Source organism: Sciurus carolinensis, chromosome 3 (genome assembly GCF_902686445.1).
Source record: "Sciurus carolinensis chromosome 3, mSciCar1.2, whole genome shotgun sequence".
Classification (NCBI taxonomy): Eukaryota; Metazoa; Chordata; class Mammalia; order Rodentia; family Sciuridae; genus Sciurus; species Sciurus carolinensis.
In genome coordinates this window covers 10,583,891-10,606,288 of record NC_062215.1, presented here as the reverse complement: position 1 = coordinate 10,606,288, position 22,398 = coordinate 10,583,891, and the positions used below count along the sequence as shown (strand labels likewise).

General features: G+C 40.7%; 1 protein-coding gene across 1 annotated transcript in view; it reads left to right on the top strand.

The window, feature by feature from the left end:
- Positions 1-404: 404 nt before the first annotated feature.
- The window catches only part of Map2k6 (mitogen-activated protein kinase kinase 6), a 101,887-nt gene continuing 79,893 nt past the window's right edge, over positions 405-22,398 (top strand). The window contains exon 1 of the mRNA XM_047547639.1: positions 405-689. Within this exon, the coding sequence (XP_047403595.1) occupies positions 674-689 (16 nt within the window). The 5' untranslated portion in view covers positions 405-673. The remainder of the gene's footprint in view (positions 690-22,398) is intronic.

Here is a 22,398-nt window from a genome sequence, read left to right as displayed (position 1 = left end):
ACGTGTGAGGGTGAAAGCCTACAAGCAGGAACAGTCCAACAGGTGCTGGGTTACAGAATTAACACGTTGAACACCCAAAGAGAATTTAGAGGAGCCAAAGCCCTTTAGCTATCCTCATATTCTTTAGCATGCTCTTTAGCTGTTGTTTCAGGGGCTTTTCGAGAGCAAAAATGTCCTTTCTTGTTGGTCTTGCCGTTTCTTACTACTGAGTGTGGGTCTGTCTGGTGTATCTGGGCGCAATCTTTGTCGCGCCCAGACATCTCGCTCAGCGACCAGGACGACCACGTTTCCTTAAATCAGAGCCCTGTGGACTCCACGCGGGAACTACATTACCCAGCGGTCTCCGCGCCCTTCGCAGGAAGGACGTCTGCGCACTAAGATACTCAGTTCCAAGTTTGGAGCTTTTAGCTGCCAGCCCTGGCCCATCATGTAGCTGCAGCACAGCCTTCCCCAACGTTGCAACTGGGAGAAAAATCACTTTCCAGTCTGTTTTGCAAGGTGTGCATTTCCACCTTGATTCTCTGAAAGTCCATCTGCTGCATCGGTCAAGAGAAACTCCACTTGCATGAAGATTGCACGCCTGCAGCTTGCATCTTTGTTGCAAAACTAGCTACAGAAGAGAAGCAAGGCAAAGTCTTTTGTGCTCCCCTCCCCCATCAAAGGAAAGGGGAAAATGTCTCAGTCGAAAGGTAAGAGCCTATTTGCATTACTTGCAAAAATGCAAAGGGTTGTGCATGCATTTGTGAATGCATGGATGCATTTTTCGCCTGGCGATTGCATTTTTAAGTTTGAGGTTTTCCACAGCTCAGTTGCATTTCCTGTTTAGTATGTGTCTTTTTTTGCAGACACAGAGAGTTCCTGTAAGGCAGGGCTTGCAGTTCAGCTGTGCATTGACGTTATTTGCATTCTTCTGCTAGGATTACTGAGCTCTTTTTGCCTTTTGCACAGTCAGGAGAGAGAGAGCAGGTTGGTAGCGTCTAAATGTGCAATGCTTTATATAATTGTACAATTCTGTAGTATGCACACATATTATAAGTAATTTTGTGTGCAACAGGAATACAAACTTTTAAAAAGTCTGTAGGTGAAGATGAAAGGTAAAACTTGAGTTAAACTACTAGGAAATTAATGAAATCTTATATTCTTTTGGAAACGAACCGTTTCTGTGCTAACATTTAAATTTCCATTGATTTCGCTTTGAACATTAGACAACTTTTCATTTTTAAAGGAAGTAAAGGTGAACTGTAGATAACAGCTTATTACAAAAAAGCAGACAAGAAGTCTCGCTCTTCCGAGATTTTGCACTTTATGCCAATTGCTTATTGGCTCTCAGTATTTGGAGGGTGCAGTGAGGACCTAGATATGTTTGCCCATTTGGGAGATGCTTTGCATCTTGGGGGGAGCCGTTGGGGGGCAAAGTGTATTTTTAACCATTACAGCAACATGAGGGAACTGCACGGTTTCATTGACAACCATAATGAAATCTTTAAAGTGTGTAATTGCATATATTTAGTCAGCTATAATAGGTCAGAAGTTCAGGATCTATGGTTGCTTTCTTTATGTTTTCTTTTTCTTAAATTGATTTTTCCCACAGTTGTATTTTACAGGCTGAATATCATTCTGGGGAGGGAATTCAAAACAATTCCTGACAACATCAGAGAGCTGAGGGGGTGCTGTCCCTTACCTGTGGGACCCTGGGCCACTTGTATCAGAACAATTCCTTTCTTAAGCAGGGAAAAGCATATGCCATTGGAGAATGTATGGAATGAAGAAGTGAGTCAGAGACCTCTGAGTTAGGCTACCTGGGGCACTGTTTGAGTAAGAGCTGGTTAAATTAAAGTATCTGATAAAATTTTTGCCACAATTTTTTTTTGGAGTTATCGCACCACCTTTTAATTCTACCTGATGAAAGTCATGTATCCGAGTCCAAGAAGAAAAATATTCTCCAGAGTTCAAAGAAGGACTCTGCTTTTCTTTGAGTATTAGGGGAGAATGAATATATGAATAGCTAAGGGTGAGGAAGAAACTAGGAATTGACATTTTAAGGTGGAGATATGCCTTAAATAGGGAAACCCCCCCACGTCTCCTAATTGAGCAGAGAAATATCAATTTAGAAGAGACAGTCCATATGCTGGGAGTCATATTGGCCAAATTATATTCTTATATTGTGTGCATGTATGAATGTGTAACAACAAATCCCATCAATATATGCAGTTATAATGCACCAATAAAAAATGTGGGAAAAAAATGAAGAGGCAGTCCATGCTTTGGTGTATGAATGAAGTGGAATCTAGCTACTTTGTATTTGGTGAACATTCACTCATTCACTCGGTTCAGTTTAGCATATGTATAAATATATATTGTGATAGACATGTTTATATATGTAGATATGTATATGTGTGCATATATGTACATGCACAAATACATTCGTATGTACTTGTGTGTGCACAGGATTTGGGGCATATAAGCATATTGAAAATGAAGTCCTTTCCTTCACGAAACTTCCCACGTGGTTGCTGAAGGCAGGTATATGAGGGAATCATTAAACACAAGATAGTAGAAGGCATTGAAGAGAAATGGCATTATTGGAGTTTAGAGACGGAAGTGACCTTTCTATTGGGGGGTTAGTTGTGAAGGTTCATGAAGAATGTGGTGTGTACTGTGATCTTTGGACCTTAGGGTCTACGCTAAATCAGGAATTTGTGTGTGTGTGTTTGTGTGTGTGTGTGTGTGCACGCACATAGTTTTGGGCTCACTTAAGGTAGAACTCCCTCTTAGTAGAGCAAGTTATGGAGTTTGGAAGCTAAGGGAATTCTCTTCCATCGTAGGTGAGTCAATACTGGATAGATAATCTGTACATAATGGGGGATCAGCTACTGGGGTACCTTCAAATCAATTTCCATTTGCCCATTGAATCTTCTTAATTGGATCCTCTTTGGAAAGTGCATCTTGTATGAACATGAGGTTCTTGCCCAAAAAGAAAATTATTGGTAGAAAGAAGTGGGTGATCCTTTTAGAGAAATGGCAAAGGAACGTTGGCCTGGACTTTAAATGTGAATTGGCCTAATTCAGCAACGCTATCCTCAAATGGCCAAAACATTTTTTTTTGCAGTTCCAAACTTTTTAATACTCTAGCCAAATGAAATGGGAGGAAAAGTGAAAGGTGGATACAATCTCATAGTATTGAAGAATTTAACAACATGTTCAATTCAGGGACCTTTACGAACTTTCTAGATCACTATAATTCGGTTTTACAGACCTCTAATTTAAGGCAGAGCAGAAGCAAAGAATTATAGACTGCCCGGGAGCTGGAAGGACTGGGTTACTTCTTTGCAGCCTTACCAACAGTGAGATTCCGAGAAAGAATTTCTTAAAAAGAAATTTTGTTTTCCACAGTTGTAACTTTAGGTGGTAGGCTTTTCAGCTTGTTTGTATTAGCTGTCTGGGGTTGAACTGACATTTTTCAAATATTAAAGCAGTAGTATGCCTTTTGAGGAAATCTGAAATGTAAGTTAACAGGAAGGGCACCCAGAAAGTTCAGGAATTCCTGCACATTACAGGAAGGCAAGCTACAGGAAAAATGTGTCATCTACACTACCCGGGAGAGAAAACTATTGTTATCAGCCATAATGTTCTTGGGGGGGTGGGGAGGGGGTAGAGATAGGCAGGCGGGGGTGGTCTGGCATCTCCCCGTTCACCTGAAAATATACAAGAAGTTTGACCCTGTTAAAATATACTCTTTCTCCCCTCTCTTCCTATTCACCTTAAAAAAAAAAAAAAACAAAACAGAGTTTATTTTAGTGTAACCTAGGAATAAGCAAATCATGTAAGACATGCCTATAAGGCACAATTCAGAAGTGTGTAGCAGAGTGCTAGCAAAGAGCTTAACCCTACTGAGTTCTTTGCTTCTTGTAATTCATTCCACCCTGGGAAATGAAATGTGTAAATTTCTCATTCTGTGTAAATTCCTTTGTTAGGTTGTACCAGACGGACTTGTCACGCTCAGCCTGTAATCTGAGCCAGTATGTTTTATAACTCCGTACATCTCAGGACACAAAATCAGAATAGGTACCTGGGGTTTCCCGAGCCGTTTTGTACTTCTTTTGCCTTCAGGTCTTTATACCAATCACCTGTGAAGTGCAGGGGCTTCATGGGGTCTTTTGGTGCTGAGTTGAATGCTGGATAAAAGGGCTGAGATTTTTTTCCTGTCGTTTTTCATAGGTTAATATCATTTGAACCATTTCCCAGTATTTTAACACCTGAAAAATCTATAAGGAAGGTTTTTAAAACTTCAAAAAATTATATAAATAGTACTTGTTTCTTATACAAACATTTGGAAGAAAAGGAAAATAAGAATGACTAGTTACTGCTGGATGCATTTTGACATATATCCTTTTGGATTTTTCTTCTATATATTTGTATATGAAAGATCCAAAATGTGTATAGAACTAATGTCTATTTAGTTGACCTTTTATTTCACTTACTGATACACTATGGACTATTTCCAAGTTAATGTATTTCTATGTTCATATTACCCAATGCAATTGCATTTACTTAAATAGAACCTTAATGTTTATTAACTTTCAGTATTCTGAATATTGCCACAATGATCATTCCAGTTCACATGTTATTGTGCATGCGATGACCTTAGAATAAATTCCAGGAAGCAAACTACAAGTTATGAATGTCCAATTCTTTTCCATTTCCCATTTTCTCTCTACTTTTTGAAAAGAACTTTTTTGATTACTATAAAAAATGATATGTACTCATGGAAAAATTCAAACCAAAGAGAAATTCATGATAAGACTAGAAAATTCACTCTAAGTCACACCACCTAGAGTTAATTACTGTTAACTTTTTGATGACTGTTTTTGCATCTGTACATGTATACTAATACATGCGATTTTTACCATATGTGATATTTTGCAACTTGTTCTTTTATCCACTACTTTGTATCTTGTACACCTTTTCATCTAAGTACAGATACAGATACTTTTTCACAACTGCATATTTTAATTTATAAAAACATAGTTACCTATGTACTAAATCTCTCATTGGATTGTCACATAGTTTCCATTTTTTCAGCTATAAATAATACTGCAAGGAGTACCTTCAATGTACATTTTTATATTTTTGCCTAATTATTTCTTTAGGATTCGTTTTAGAAGTGGAAGACCCGGGATGAGGGTTATGCATGGCTATATGGCCAAATTACTCTCCAGAGAGATAACACTAATTTTCATTCCCACCAATAATCCCTGGAAGTCCCCATTCTCTCTTTTCAGGCATTATGGTAAATATGGCCAAATAAGTTGCTCTCCAGAAAGGTTATACTTTTCTTCATCCTGGGCATAATAATTTGAAAAAAATTCTTTGCCAATTTGATAAAGGATATTTATGGTCTGTTCTTATTTGCATTTTTCAGTAATGAGTAGAATTTTTCACTTTTTTGACATTTGTGCTTCATGTATTTGAATTTCTTTTTTTTTCCTCATAAAATATAGCTTTAAAATTTTAGTTGGAAGATCAAATTATTTTCAGTGTTAAGCCAGAAAATTCCAAGATTGTAGACGTTAAATAATCATGGGTTGAAAGTTGGGTTCCATGCATCCAAACAATTTAATTCCTTGATGAGTTCTATTTTAATTTTAACCAAAATGTCTTATGTAAATATCACATATTTTCTGAACTCATTTTTGTTTATACCATCCATAGCTATCCAGACCCACATGAAAATAATAAGAAAAATGTAATGATCTGATTTAAATTCCATTCTGGGAAATAACTTATTTCTGGACATTTTTGCATTTTCAGTTATCTCTACTGAGAAAAGTTTCTCTTTAGTTTTGAAAATAATTTTTACATAGCACCTGGTTATGTTGTGTACATTGTTGAAAATAATTTAACTTTTTCACCTTCATGTATAAGGCCTCAAAGCTGCTTGGCTTAAATTTACTAGGTTGTTGTAAGAATTGAGACTAGGATCACGTTTGATGACCTCACAAGTTATATAAATTAATCAGGTTTGACATGTTCTTAACATTGACTTAGTAAACATTCCCTTTATGTGTCTTGATGTTATGTGATAGAATTTAGGGCTATGAAAGGGGTTTTATATTCCAATCACCTCTTTCTACAAATGAGCAGACTGAGGCCTTGGAGTGAGTGGTTTGCTTCAAGACATTAGGACCACAGGTAAACTTCGCTCTCCTGACTCTTTGCCCAAAGTTCTTTTTATTGAACCACACACCAACACTGCTAATCCACATTTATAATTTCTTTTTGCTCTTCAAAATCTTTAGTCTATTTCACATTTTTGTTTTTGTTTTTGTGGGAGCAGGCTGGCAAGGGGGTTGATGGTACAATCAGCAAAGATTGTTTCTCTTTGCCCCCCAAATGGTGACACATGAACCATTGCGGTGGGGTTTCTTACCAGTTCTTTGCCAAAGAATATTTTGCAAATGCTCTCAAGTTGATTTCAATGCCTATATAGTGCAGCTATAATTTTAACCGCCGTCATTTTTGCCTTTTATCTCATTTGAAAGCCTCTGCTGGCTAGGTAAAGTTCTTACTAAGTGTCTTTGTTATCTCCAGCTCTTTTTTTTTTTTTTTGGTACTGGGGATTGAACCCAGGGACACTCTACCCCTGAACTATAGCCTCAGCACTTTTTATTTTACTTTAAATTTTGAAACAGGGTCTTGCTATATTGCTTAGGGCCTTGCTAAGTTGCTGAGGCTGTTCTTGAACTTGTGATCCTCTTGCCTCGTTCTACTGAGTTGCTAGGATTACAGGCAGCAGGCGCCACCATGCCCAGCTTCCGCCCAGCTTCCACTCCAGTTCTTTTAGCATTGTGCCTATAAATACTAGGTGCTCAATAAATGTTTGACAATGAAATTATTTTTCATCGCATGGATGGCTATTATTTCTCCCTGAGTTTTATGAAAGTTTTGAGATAATTATAATACAGTTTTCTTCCTATACTTTCTCATTTGCATTAACAGTCCCATATGTCTTAGCTTGATTATTTGGAAGTGGCAAGAATAGCATAAAAAGCAACTTAGAATGGCTGGAGAAGTGCCCTTTCTCCTCTGTAGGTTCTCTAAACAGATGTGAGGGTTGCACAATCTTCTGGTGACTTTGACGACATTTTTTTTTTTTTTTTTTTTTTTAATATGTAGAACAGGGCTGGAGAGGTAGCTCAGTGGTGGAGCAGGTGGCTAGCATGTGTGGGGCCTTGGGTCCAATCTTCAGCACCACAAAAAAAAAAAAAAAAAAAAGCAGAACTAAGATGAGCCTTCCAAAGAAACCTATCTGATAGGACTCACATGAAGTTCTCCATCTCATTCTGGTTTCAGGAGCTGGTTTGTAAGTCTGTGGAGCCTCTGAAGAGTTATCAGAGGCAAATTAAAAATTTTAACAGTTTCTTACCCTCTGGCCAGACAGAGAGATCTGCTGGGATGACTCCCAAATGCAGTGATTCCCCACTCCCTCCTTGTCCACCAGCTACCACCACTGCCTACCCGATTCCTCCCTGGGTTTTGTTCCCTACTCTGTCTCCTCAGGTGGTCTTCCCTTGCTGAGTGGGGCCCTGCACTTTGGTATGTAGTCCATACGCCCGTCCCTCTGCATTGAGGGGGCTGTCCAGATTATAATTTGCACACAGTGAGCTCTGTCACCAATCGTCGCAATTTAGTCAACTCCACCTTGAGCTGAAGTATTCAACAGACACCGTTGTGATCTTCCGTGATCTTCGTCTGTTTCACTTTCTAGTCTGCACATCCCTCCTTCTGTCGGGTCCTTGAGATCAGCCTTCTTCACATAGACCATTAGCACCTGATCTAGGTGCTGATCACTACCCCTCCCCCGGCACTATCACTACAACCACCACCATTACTGTTTGCCAGTCACTTTTCATGTATCCTGCTTTTGAGGGTCACATAAACCCAATGGGCACATACTTTTATTTTTAACCTACACATAAGGAAATTCTGTGTTGTTTATTTTCCCACGGCTGGATGGATAGTCAGTGAGTGGCAGACACACGAGGCATAGCCAGGCCTGTCCACAGTTCTTGTGCTCCTAGCCAGCGGTCAGCATGCTGTAGCCCCTGGGCCAAATCCAGCTGCACCTGTTGTTAAATAGAGTCCAGGGGCTAAAATGACTCCACTGCCCACACCCCCCCATTTTTTTTGGCCGTGTTAGGGATTGAACCCAGGACCTAATGTATGCTGAGTACATGCTTTACCACTGAGCTCATCCCAGCCTGGATTTTAATTTTTTTAATTGAAATACAGTATTTGTAACTATTAGGGGGTGCTGTGTGATAATTCAATACATGTACAGTGTCATGATTCAGTTAGAGTAATCAGCGTTTCCATATTGTCATTTCTGTATGTCAAGGACCTTCAAACTCTTTTCTTCTGGTTATTTTGAAATAGATAATAAATTGTTGTTATCTATTTAATAAACAGACAATAAACTGTAGTTACCCTACTGTGCTACAGGACATTGGAGTCAGTTCCTCCTATCTAACTATATTTTGGTACCTGTTACCATTTTTCAATGATTAGGAAAAAAATCAAAATGATATTTCATCACACGTGAAAATGATATAAAACTCAAATTCAGGGTCCCCAAATAAAGTTTTATTGTAACGCAGTGATGGCTGGTTATTTGTGTTTTCCATCCTCCATGACTGTGTTTTGCTCGTGATGATAGAATTGAGTACCTACAACAGAGACTGCATGTCCCACCAAACCAAAAACACTTACTGTTTGGTCCTTTCGAGACAGTTTGCTAATGCTGCCTTTTATGACTTGACTCAATTGAGTAATGGGGTCTTTTTATGACCGGGCACCCAGATTGCGTTCCTTTTTGGCTTTAACTGGAAGTTGTTAACCTGGATAACTACTGGCCTGCTACCCCTCCAGCGACCTCTTGGTCCCAGCCCACAGGAAATGTCTGAGTGGTGCTTCTCCTAGTTATGAGAATTTAGGTCATTGCTCATTTCCGCTGAACTAAGGCACCCATCTTTTAGCCCATCCAGGGGTCCTTTCCCCTTTGCAGGCTCTTGCTGTTTGCTTTCTATTTCTTTTCCTCTTTTCCTCCTGCCATTCTCTTCATTTTTTCCTTCTCGATCTCACATTCTGTTCAGAAAGCAAACTAAATCGACTCTCACGCTACCACCCTTGCCTGGCTTTGTTGATTGTCTTCGGGACCTAGCTCAGAGGTTCCCCCATTTCCTCTGCGTGAAGACGGAGTTCTCCGTCCATACAACAGTCTCCATCTTACAGAGAGAGGCTTCTGGTGGTCCTTTAAGGTGGCAGAGCTGTTTTCTTACATTAACCCCCTAACCCTGAGTGGGCAATTTTGGGGCTGGGTATGGGCGTCCCTTGGCTTACAGAGTGACTTGAGTTGTGGGTTTTATGTGTATTTGGGAGGGAAGGATGTAAAACATATTCTGAAAGGGAAGGGAAGTGAAAGGCACAGGAAGACAGAAAAGCTTTGGGGATGAGGCTGAGCCCAGCTTTGTTTGTCATATCCAGATTGAGGTTAATTTAAGTCACATGCAATGAAGAGCTAATTCCTACCATTCCAGATGGTATCACTGCTGTGGATTTTTTCTATGTTCCAGACCCTGTGCTTAGTGATGAATGTGAATCATCTCATTTACTCTCACTATTGCTCAGTGATACGATGCTCCATTTTGTAGATGAGCAAACTGAGGCCAGAAAGGTTAAGACCTTACCTTAGATGTCAGGCTGATGGTGGCAGAGCAGAAGCTTTTGTCGAGGTCTACTGAGCCCAGAACTGGGGCTCCTGTCGACTTCACTTGTTCCAGCTGTGATACCTGTTGCACAAAAGACTTGGTTGGGGATAGAAAGCACAAATGGGTTCCATAGGAATTTGGACTGATTTGGGCATACCAGGACCAAGCATGGTAATTAAGGGGGGACTGACCTGTATCTAGCTTTTCCTAAGTTCCTTTTGACATAGCCCATTAGGCATCTGTTAATCATGGAATACTGAGTCTGACTCATTCAGACTCATAAAGTTGAATTCCAAGTACAAACTTCCTATTTGTTGAAGGAGACCAATTACAATTGGTCTAGTGATGGTATCTACTGCCAGTTTATGCTAATTAATGGGCAACCGATATTGATTCCGTTTACTATCTTCTAGGCTGTATTGCATAGGAACGAAGCAGACACCAACCTTACATGTTTCCTTTCGTGTCTAAGTTAGCCTGCTTTAAAACAGAAATCAGAATACTGCCAGTGTGCGAACGTACCTGAGGACAGGAATTCTGTCCCTCCTTTTGGCTTCATGAATTCCTTTTTCTCGTTATTCCTATGTAAGTATAACAAGTGCAGTTTCCATGAAATTAGGAATGAACCTACATCTCCACTGTTTTCCTCCTGCACTGGAGGGTATAGAGGGACCTGACATTGCTTTTCTGTGGTAGGGGAGGTAAAAGGATTTGGGAACGAGTTTTCTTTTAAACCAATGAATTCTTTCTTGACTTTCCCTCCAGCCAAAGCCAAGCAGACATACCTGTGCTTCAGTTGTCTTCCATGATTCCATCCTCAAGCCATTGATCTGAACACTGAGTGAGAAATTATTTATCCCCTTCCTTTATTGTTTCTCTTCCAATTCCACATGGAATGGGATGGGTTAGACATAAGAATAAGACTAGAATCTGAAAAGCCAGTGGGAACAGAATGGTAAAGAATATGGGAATTATTTTGCAATAACTACGCAGAGATGGTCTTTCTGTGATGTTTGAAAACCTTGCAAGATAGTCTCCTCTTTTTATGTGCTCTTTCTTCTATTTCATACCTCTTTGCCATATGGAAAAAAAAAAAAAAAAAAAGAAAAGAAAAAAGAAAAATCCCAGCGATTCTGGAGGTACCTAAAGAGGGAACTACTTGGATAATGGGTTTGTTCAGATTGATTCAACAAATAATTTTTTGATCACTTGTTACATTTAAGACATGGTGTTAGGTGGAAATAGAGATGCATTTAACTCTGCTCTTTTGCTTGTTAGCTCTAAAGCTTGGAAAAAATCTACTTAACCTCCAGCTCCAGTTTCTTCACCTTCTAAATGAAGAGACTGACACTCATTCACTGAGTAGTTACGAAGATTAAACAAGGTCATGTATGCGATATGCTTTGGCCAGTGCTTGGCATTCATTTATTCAACAAATATTTATCGAGTGCACATCTGTGTTTGAGGTGCTTTGCTATAATAATCTCTCCATAAACATGAATTTGTTTCACTCTTCCTTTCCCTCTAATTCTTAAGAACATTATCATCTAGTTGGAGGTAAGAAGTGCACAAAAATGTATAGGGTTCAAACTAGAATTCTAGATTGGCTTACAAAAGGTACCACAATGCATGAGAAGGAGCTCAGAGAAGTATTTATGATGGATATGGAATTGTCAGCGTGTTTCAGAGCTGATGAGGAATTTGGGTCTTGGATCAAAGTAGGTGTGGGAGGTCTTGCCTTCCAATATCCAGTGGCAGCAACTGAATGTTAATATAGGTGAACAATTCCTTAGAAGAATTAAAAGAAAAAAACCCTAGGAAAATAAGATCTGGCACTTGAAAACCTTAGTTGTATTTTCTAAGAACTTCCTTTTTCTTAACCAAGTTAAATATTGTAGTTGTTGCTTAGATCACAATAGGTTCATGAGTGGACTATATCATATCTCATACTTTTAGGTGTTTTTCAGATTGTGGAAACCCCAGGAAATCCAGAGGTTAATAGTTAAACAAGGATATCATATCAACCAGGTTTATAGACACACTGTAATTATACAAGCAAGCTGTTGGTTTGGTAATCAACGTCTAGCTAGGTCAGGGAATATTTTCCAGAGCGTGGCCACAGCTGTAATTTTCATTTTTTATAACCTGCTAACATGCCAACCTGCCTTTTCCATTTCTTAGTCCTTTTTCTCTTCTCTAGAATCATCTGAAATTAGTTTAAGAGGAGAAAATGGTTCAGTGTACATCTGACTTCTCACTTGACTGACCTCAAGAGCGGAGCTCTAGAAGTTTCTTTGCTTTACCAAACTTACTTTCTCAGGCATGGAATTGGATACTGGCCAAAGGGTTCATGTGTATGCTCGTATAAAATGTGTAATATTTTTAATTTCAGAAAAAAATAGTTTAAAAGATAAATTACATTTAATAGAATGGATAGGGCTAATTAACTTTTTCTTTTGTTATCTTGGTTTCAAAATCAGAGTGATCGATAGCTCTGGGACTCACAATGGAATATATTTTTTTAACTCTCTACATTTTTTGTTGGTGCCTGATAGTTGTACCTAATGACTGGATTCGTTGTTGTGTACTGTCATATGCACATAAGAGAACAATATAATTTGGCCAACGTCACTCCTCAGCCCTTTCCTCCATTCTCCCCTTCTGCCAGTGAGGTATTTCTCTATGAACCTGGTAATGGTCACCTTTTTTCTCCTCCGTGACCTTATTCAATGAGGGACAGGGAGACTGAGAGTCCTGTGAGCCCCAGGACAGCTTTTGCCTCACTAACCTCTACAGGTGAAGAGGACGTGTGACCAGCCAGGTGGAAAGGACCTGCCAGCCATAGCATCTCATTCTAGTCAACTGCCAAGTCTGCACTTGGGATTTTGTTCCTGCATGAGCTTCTGTTTTTATAGGGCAGGTCGTTGGGGGGTGGGGAGGCAGAGTTCATTCTATTCCTAAATAGGTGCCTGTGCTGGGCGAATACAGAGATGAGTGGGATCCTATTTCTACCCTGGAGAAGCTAGCTCATAGTCTAGTGGGATGTATTTGTTGGCTATGCTGATGTAACGCTGGTGGTACCACAAGTTGGGAAGCTTCAAGAGCAGAAATGGATTGTCTGATATTCTCGGGGTTAGACGTCTGAGGTCACATTGGCACTGGGGTAGCCCCTGCCAGGAGGAAGCGTCTGCTCCGCGCCTCTTCCCCAGCCTGCTTTGGCTCGCTGGTGGTCTTCGACATTCCCTCCGTCCCTCCCTCTTTGCCTCACCACCCGGACCTTTTCCTTCACGTTCACATGGCATTTGCCCTATCTGTATCCAAATTTTCCTTTTTTATAAGGAAGCCAGTCAGAGTGGAGCAGGGGCCCACCCTACTCCAGTATGACATCATCTTAATTAAGTACATAAGCAACCACCCTGTTTTCAAGTTAGGTCACATTCTGAGGTGCTGGTGGTTGGGACTTCAACATATTATTTTGGCCGGGGACATAGTTCAACCCACAACCTGGAAAACAAAGATGTCAGCAAACTAATGCTCCTCTGTGTGATGTGCAGGTGAGACCAAGTACAAGATAGAGCCAAGATACCCAGGAGGACGAGTTTCCTGAGGATGTGGGAAGATCAGGAAGCCTGGCAGTAGAGGGAGGACATGGATTTGGAATAATAGAACTTGAAGTGGGGTTCTCAGGAAGATAAGGAGGTGAAATGATACTTGCTATCTGGTCCCTAAGCAGACTACCCACTCTTTCTCCTGGTTTTCTATCATTAATGGTAGATTGGTTGCTTGTCAATTGGGGTATGTTAAATTAGAAAACACACACACACACACACATGCTATTGCTGCCTTGATTCCTAAAACTTAATTAGTATTTTATGGTAATGAGACCTACACCTCAGTCTCAGTGGTTCTCACAGGTGACTTGGACAGGTAAAGGGACAAAGCTTGGTGGTTAGGGGAAGAGGTCATCCTTCCCAATGTATCAACAGTCCTAGTCCTCATGGAACAAAGCTCAAGAGGCATGGAGTAAGAACCAAGGCAAGCAAAACTTATTTTTACAAAAGGTCTGTAAGGATCTGGGATACAGCTCAGGGTCAAAACGCTTGCCTTGCATGTACTCAACCCTGGGTTTGATCCCCAGCTCCTCAAAGAGAACAGATTGGAAAAAAAAAAAAAAAAGCCCGTACGTCTTTAAAAAAAAAACACCTACAACTCAAGAGCTACCAAGCTCTTGCAACATTATTATTATTGTTGTTGTTTTTGTTTTCTGGTGCTGTGAATGAAACCCAGGGCCTTGCACATGCTAGGCAAGTACTCTACCACTGAGTTATATCTCCAGCCCCTATTATTAACCAAAGGTCTTTTTCAATGGTGTGTGTACTTATTTGAGTTAGTAGGTAGCTTTATTTTCTTAATGTGATCTGGGTACGGTTAGCATAAAATTAAGTATAAAAATACGAGGAGCTGCTTCAGTAAGAGGAGCTGCGTCAGTGAGGGAAGGAATTGTCAGGCATGTTGTCAGAGTGGGGATAAAGTCAGACTGAGGATAAAGTCAGTGGAAGGAACTTTGCCAGTTTAGAACAGATGTCCATCATCTGTCAGATTGTCCTGCCAGGGGGTTGATGGTGGCAGGCTTCAAGTGTGTGGCCAGATGGAGAACCCAGAGAAAGTCACAGGAAGGTGGAGGCCAAGACCCAGGCATCCCTCAGAACTGGGGGATGGTCTTGGACAGGTGATCCAAATAACAAAAGAACAGGTGGGTCGCAGAAGACAGGCAGAGAGTCAAGGATGAGATGAGTCAACATGGAAGGGAGAGAAAGGAAGAATAATCAGAGCTCAATTGGAAAGCAGGGATCAGAGAGTGAAAGGGCCCAAGAATCCAGGCTGCAGAATCCAGGCAGTAATGAGTTTTTATTGCACCCGAACTCACCCTGCCTGTAAGAAATGAATATCCACCTCACCTGCTTCTTTCATCTTCAGAAGCAGACTGTTCATCTGGCTATTGTGAGCAGCCTGAGGAGGTAGGGTGTAGAAGGACACACAGAAAAAGAGCAAAGGAAACCAGTCTGTTCAAAACGAGCCCAGGCTTATCCCTCCGTGCTGAGCACCTGTGTGCTGCTGAGTGGGACCCACAGCAGACGAAGTCGGCAAGTGGAGAATGGGCTGGGCTGTCAGGTCCTGCGCTTAAGAAGAAACCAGCTCCCAGTTTGCCCTGCCAGGTGAGCAGGTGAACACGGAAAGGCAGCTCTGGAGCCTAGACACCTAACGCACAGCTGGGAAGAAGAAATGCAGGAGCCAGAGGAAGGGCTCTGTTCTTAAAATTTTGTTCTAAAAAATATATCAGGGGATGTAGAGAGAGTTGGGACCTGCCAGTTTTCCCACTCTCAGGGGCAATCAATCACTGAGCCACATCCCCAGCCCCTTTTTGTTTTTTAATTGAGACAGGGTCTCACTAAGTTGCTTAGGGTCTCACTAAGTTACTGAGGCTGGCTTTGAACTTGTGGTCCTCCTGCCTTAGCCTCCTGAGCGGCTGGGGTTACAGGTGTGCACCACACACACCTGGCTCCCACTCTTTGATCCAGTGTTACTGTTTATGGGAATCTGCTCTATAATTGTCATTACTGAGTGCCTACTATGTGTAAGACTTTGTGATAAGCACTTATTTACTAAGCATGTAGGACTTTGGGATAGCTCTAAAACCTGGGTGGTAAGTAGGTAATATTTATTTCCATTTTACAAAGGAGCAAGTTAGAACTCAAGGGGATAACTTGTCTCACATCCTACAGTTAGTGGATAGATATGGAGCTGGAATTTGAAGTTTATTTAAATCTTTAGTTTTATTTAGTTTATTTAAATCTTTTTGTTTGTTTTAAAATTTTTGTGTGGTGCTGGAGATGCAACTCAGAACCTTATGCATGCTAGCCAAGTGCTCTATTCCTGAGCTACACCCCCAGCCCAAGTTCATTTAAATTCCAAAGTTCCTGCTTCATCCTCTGCCATTACCTTGTCAAAATAGGGGCTGGGGTTGTGGCTCAGTGGTAGAGCGCTTGCCTAGCACGAGTGAGGCACTGGGTTCGATCCTCAGCACTACATAAACATAAAATAAAGGTATTGTGTCCAGCTACAACTGAAAAAAAAATTAGAAAAGGGAAAAATAGAAGCACCTTTACTGTATAATAGTGAAGGAGCAGCGTAGGTTATTGGGTAACTGCCTGATGCAGTCAGTTATGAAGAGAAGACAGTCGCGTTAGTGGGAAGATACTTCTGACTCAGGAAGAGTGGCTGTGAATGCATCTGGTGTGTGACTACAGATGCGTGTGTTTGTGTATTTTGTGTAACCTCAAGTAAAAAGAGAGTCTCGATTAGGGAGAATTTCACTGAATCCATTTGCAGGGGTGCAAGTGGGCCTGGGAGTCTGAGTGACACATTCTCTGATCCCTCCCTCCTTCTGGCTCTCCCTTGGTGGAGTCCCTCAATCTACTTTTCTCTGAGGGTCTCCTCTGCCCTCCACCTTCCTCCTGGGACCAGGCTGATCCATCCGTATGCACTTGGGTTGGAAGAGCCACTAGCTCTGCATCTATATGACTTTGTAGTTTTAGGACTCAGCACTTTGTGGTGGCTCACAGTCTCGAGTCTGAGATCAAATTCTGTATCTTTCTTTAAAAAAAAAAAAAAAAAAAAGAGAAAGGAAAGAAAAAGCCTGATGATGAGTGGCTTCTGGATTGGCTGGATCTACACTCATGAATTTTCCTGTGGACCATGTCCACCTACAGGTGCTGTCATCGGGTAAAGGGGCATAGGTGGGAAAAACGAATGGTTGACACGATAAGCGGATTGGAAGGACAAGCATGAAAAAACAAGAGCAATGAGTACGGTTGGTTCTACCTCCACTGGAACGAAGCTCTGGCAGTGTTGTGACCTGTGGTGGTTTCCATCATTTTTTTTTTCTTTAAAACGCCTTATAAAGTGGCATGTATTAATAATGAAGACTTCAGTTCTTGCGTCTTCTTGGATTTGCTCATGTTGTCTGTAAGAGGGAGAGGCTGAGACCATATTCATTGCCATTTTGTCTATTGCTGGATGCCTTTAGACAAAGGCTGCTGGAGCCATAGAAAGAGCGATAATACCATCTGATGAACAAATGGAGGCATTGCCCCTGGAGAATGACACAGGCCATGCACACTGGTGCTTTCTAATGGCTAAAGGACAACTGCAGGATTGTCCAATGATGTGACTGCTGCCTCTAATGTGGTACGAACAGTCTGGGCGTTGAATGTCAGACAAATGCAAAGATGAGACTTTGGAATCATGGACCGGTGCATATAGCAGGTCTTCAGATATCTTCTAGGCTGACCCCTCATGGTAAAGACCAAGAGAAATAAAATGATCAGAAATGTCAAGTGTGGAGGACAGATCTCCTGGAACTCATACCTGAGCTGTTGTTAGTGTCTCAGGCACATCCTGATGCTAAGTCAGACTTTGACTCTCTGGGGAGTGCTTACATTCCTTTTATAAAGACAGAAGCTAACCCTGGAGGCTTAAAGGTGGAAAAAAAAAAAAAAAAAAAAAAACCAGGAGAGAGCATTGGGCATAGTAGGAATCAGGACCTGTGCTTATTCGTTCAGTTATGACTGAATGGCTCTGTTCAATTGTGCATGCCACCAGTCATCCATTGACTTATTCCTTGGACATTTATTCATTGCTTTGCTGTGTGGAATGTGCAGAGATGATTCCTACTTTTGGGAAGCTTGTCTTCTAGTGGGGGACAGATGTGTCTACCAAGGTCTGTGATTCAATGAGAGCTCACAGGAAAAGTGATTAAGTGCATGGATCATGAATGGTGAATGTAAGAAACAGGAGTTGGGAGGTGTGGGGAGTGGCAGGAAAGTTCAGGAAGTCCTAAAGTTCAGGGTGGTTGGAATGCAGGGGGTCCTGGGGCAGAACAGTGAGAAATGAGGGGAGAAGGAACAGTGGAGCCACAGAGGGCCTTGTATCTGAGGAGGCAATCACTGCTGGACTCGAACACACTGGGTAGCACTCCTGGGACAGGGTTTCTTCCAGCAGCTAGATTAGCATAATTTTATATTTTAGACTCAACTATGCATCTCTGTCCCTTAGCAACAGGTTTTTGTTAATATTCTGAGCTCGGTATAGAATCGAGAGCCAAATTGGCTTTGAAGAGCTTTCCTTTGGCAAGTCTCGGCTAACTTTATCAGGAAAACAAAAAAAGATAGCAGCCTCCGTGGAGAAGAGAGTTTGCATGGGTTGATTAGTACTGAACGTAGTTTTCCTTGCCACTTGGTGACTCAACTCATAATGACATTTTGTTGGTGTTTCACTAACTTGCATTTGCCCCTCTTCAGCAGGGCATGCCTTGAGGTCTGATTATATGGTTTTCATTTATATGGGCCTGTCCCCCACCCTGCTTTTTGTTTTGAAGTGAATAAACTTGACATTCCTGCTTGCCAAGGACTGGGGAGCTTGCTGGCTCTTCCCTGTCTGCCTCCTCTATGAGATCATGTTAATGCCACTACATTTGAGTGCCTGCCATTCTGCATTCTAGAGCAGGAGACTTCTGGACTTGGGAAAGTCAGTTTCAAACTCGGAAAGAGGAGACTGCTCCAAGAAAGAGTGTTCTTGCAAAAGTGCAGGAGGGAGCTTGTAGGGTACTGATGAAATGCAAAAATCAGACTTAAGGTGGTCTCTTCCAGATTTCATGTGCAGCAAATATTATTTTTGTCTTTTTTTTTTCACTCTTTTTTTTTTTTTTTTCAGCTTGAAATTTCACCCAAATCTGTATCCATAGCCTTGTGGAGTTCTTAGCAACAAACTTAGCAACATACCAGATAAAAACAAATTAACTAGTTAACTGTATTTTTAACTAGATCTGTGATCTCATCCACATATCTGACCTCCCTGGGCCTGGGTTTTCTTTCCTGGGGTGGGATGGTTGCTTTACTTCTGTTGTTCTAAAGAATAGTATAATGTTATTAGAAGACATAGCGGGGGCTAAAACATATGGAGAATAGAGAGATTTAGTGTGAATACAGAAGTGTAAAATGAAGATGGCTGAATGCTAGTGGGTGGAATATCTCAAACATTTCACCTTCCTTCCACTCCAGGGTTCGAGGGAATCATCTCTTTTTTCTGGTTTTCTTTTGTTTTTGGCCAAAGTGTAGAAGGAACCACATACTTCAGCCATATTCTAGTAGTAACCTGAATTTATGCACAACTGACTCTTGTGTGTTTTCCAGAGTGCATTTATCTTACTCTGCTGAGAATAAAAGATAAGCCATGGAGATGGTAGAATGGCCTTTGATTGGACCAAGAAACATGCAGTCTTTTAAGGAAAGGGCGGCCTCGGCTTTGTGCATTGGTTCAGATCTGATGTTCCTAAAAGTTAAAAACATTAATAATCTCAAATATATTTCAATCATTTGAAATTGATTTAGAAGAAAAAAAAGAGATATGCTGCCAGCAGTGTTAGATGGTTAGATGGCAAACAACACTTTAAAAGAAGTGAACAGCTGTCCGTCTTCTCGGTCCTCTGTAGAGATTTAGCTTTGGAATCATAACAAGATTGCAAATTAACAGATCTCATCTGAATTCCATCTTTTTTTCTGGAGCTTCTGCTAGCCCCAACCCCTCCCCTTCAAGAGCTCAGCCCTTTGATTCTCCTGATCCAAAGGACTTTTGCTCCTTTTTTCTCCCTGTTGGATATGCTCATCATCAGGCATGGTGAAAGTGAGGCTTAATGAAGACATGCTATAATTATTTTTAAATGGTAGTGATTCCATAGTAAGCGTTCTGTATAGCTTCACATAAAAGTGACTGAATGAAGGGTTTTTCTTCTTTTGGTACCAGGGATTAAACCCAAGGGCCCTTAATCACTGAGCCACATTCCCAACCCTTGTTTTGCTACTTTACAAACGGAGTCTTGCTGAGTTGCTTAGGGTCTCACTAAGTTCCTGAGGCTGGCTTTGAACTCATTATCCTCCTGCCTCAGCCGCTAGAGCTGCTGGGATTACAGGCATGCACTCCTTCACTTGGCTGAATGAAGGTTTTTGCTTTGGTTATTTGTGCATTAGAAAGAATTTTAAGAAACACTTTTCTATCCTGTTCGCCATGTTTTATTCTCAAAGCCCAGGTCAAGGTCTGGTGCAGAGTAGGTGGTCAACAAGTACCTTTGGAATAAATTAATTTTGTTAGTGTTCAGGGTTGGTCTTATGCAGCCTTGTAAAGTGGACTTAAGTGGTCTTTGGTAAATCCAGTCTCCTGTTTCTAGCCTTTCTTCTCACTTCCCATAACAGGACACCTTGTCACCTGTGGAATCTCACGCACCATCTTTATATGAGTCTATTTTTTCCCCCCAATAAATACATGGAACATAAAATTCATTTTTAAAATAATTGTGAAGTTCCCAAGTCTGTGGATTTTAGTATACTTACAAGGTTATACTAGCATCACCACTATCTAGTTCCAAAGCATTTCTGTCATCATAGAAAAAAACCCTGTCCCCATTGGTCAGTCACTGACCCAGTTGCTGACAACCTCTTATCTACTTTCTGTCTCTATGGATTTGCCCATTTTGGATCTTTCCTGCCAATGGAATTGTCCAACGTGGTCTTTTGTGCCTGACTTGTTACCCTTAGCATTTTCAAGGTTCATTTATGTTGTAGCATGTGCTCCATTCTTTTTCATGACTGAATAATCTTCGTCTCTTTACATTTCCTATCGACATTTACTATCTAGAGCACCTCTGAACGAGCCATTCAAAAATCACATGTAAGTGTTGCTAATAAGCTTAAATTGATAACTCATGCAGGGGAACTTACATTTTTTGGTAGAAAACAGCTTAACGTAAAGTAATATGTCTTTCACGGTACTATCTCAGCTAGGAGTTAGGGAGACCTTTCCAAGGGATGAGAGGCTTTCTGGGGGCTGTTGAACTACATGTTCATGAAGGGCTGACTTTTTGTGAAGCTAAGTCTACCAATAACTGTGGGACTGGAAGAAGCACTAAATTGAATAGACAGGCATGCAGGTCCTGATCCTGGTTCAGGCGCTGTCTAGCTGTGTGGCCTGAACTTCCCTTGGTCCAATGAGTCTGTTTGTTGTTCTGGTTACTTGGGGTTTGGCTTTGTATCAGACCCTCTGCTAAGCTCATTTATACACATTATCACATTGGATTCTCACAAAATTATATGGAAAATGTGTAATTCTGTCCATATTTTACTGTTGAGAAGTCTGTAAATAGAAGGTATAGGGGAGCAGTTGAGGTTTCGCTTCTAGTAAATCATGAGGGAGAGACTTAAACTCATGTCTGATTGTCTTTGGCCTGAGCTTATAATCACTGTATGGAAAGCATTGGCAAACTATGGCTGCCTGTATGTTTTTGTACAACTTGAGAGCTAAAATAGTTGACACACTTTAAAATACTTAATGATAGCAAAAGAAGAATATTTCATGACATGTGCAATTTTCTCATGTCCAGGTTTGAATGTGTATAAAGTTTTATTGAAACACTTGTTTGTCACAATACCTCTGCGTTTGTACTGTAATGGTGGAGTTGAGTTATTGGGACAGAAACTCTATGAGCCACAAAGCTCCAGATTTACTCTCTGTCCCTTTATAGAAAAAATTACCTCTTGTCATTCATAAAATGAATGCAGAGAAAGAGTCCAATCATTCCTCAAGTCTCTCTCAACTTTGATGTTATGAGAATTGCAGAGAAAATGGCTTAGATCTTCTGTTCTCCTCCGAGATCTCTAGCTCTTCAGCTCGTCTTCACTCCTAACAATTGAATTTTCCTCTTTTTCTGCTAAAAAGTTTAACTAAAATAAACATCTTACCCCCAACCCCAGTCGTAAATCCATGCCCTGACATCCCATCTCTCTCTATATCTATCCTTTCATCGATTCATCTGTTTTGATTAATAACACTATTACCATTTATTAGATGTCTGTGATCTCAAGCACTCAGTGGGGTTATAAAAATGGTTCAGAGATGATATATGTAAAGTCAGGGTTATTACTTCCATTTCTGGGATGAGAAAAGTAAAGTTTGGGAAGGTCAAATTGCTTTTCAAAGATACATATGTTAGTATGTTGTGGTTCCAGTGTTTGAACCAAGTCTTTTTGATCCCATGGATATTTCATGTCCTGTCTGATGACATCTTTGCACTCTGTTCCTACACCACACCTTACCCTGTTCCTCTGAGTATACCCTTTCATTTTTTCCCCCTTTTCTTTCTTCCTTCCTTCATTGCTTTTTTTCCCCTTTTCTCTTTTCTTTTCTTCACTTGCCATGCTGGGAATCAAACCTGAGGCCTTGAGCATACTCTACTGCTGAGCTACATTCCCATTTTTTCTAATGGTCTTTTCTTTTTGCATTAAGTTTTTGCATCCTGAGAACAACATTCCCTTGGGCTGGCTCCTCTTCTGGCTAAGATATCTACTTTAGCTACCAAAAATAAGAACAGCATTTCTTCAACCCTGGTATTCACACATCAGACACTATGCTCAATATCCTGTAAGTATTGTCTGAGATATTACAAAAACTTTATGAGGATGCTATTTTTATTACAAGGGCAAAAACTTACGAGCTTTAGAAAGTATAAGAAATTATTCAGGGG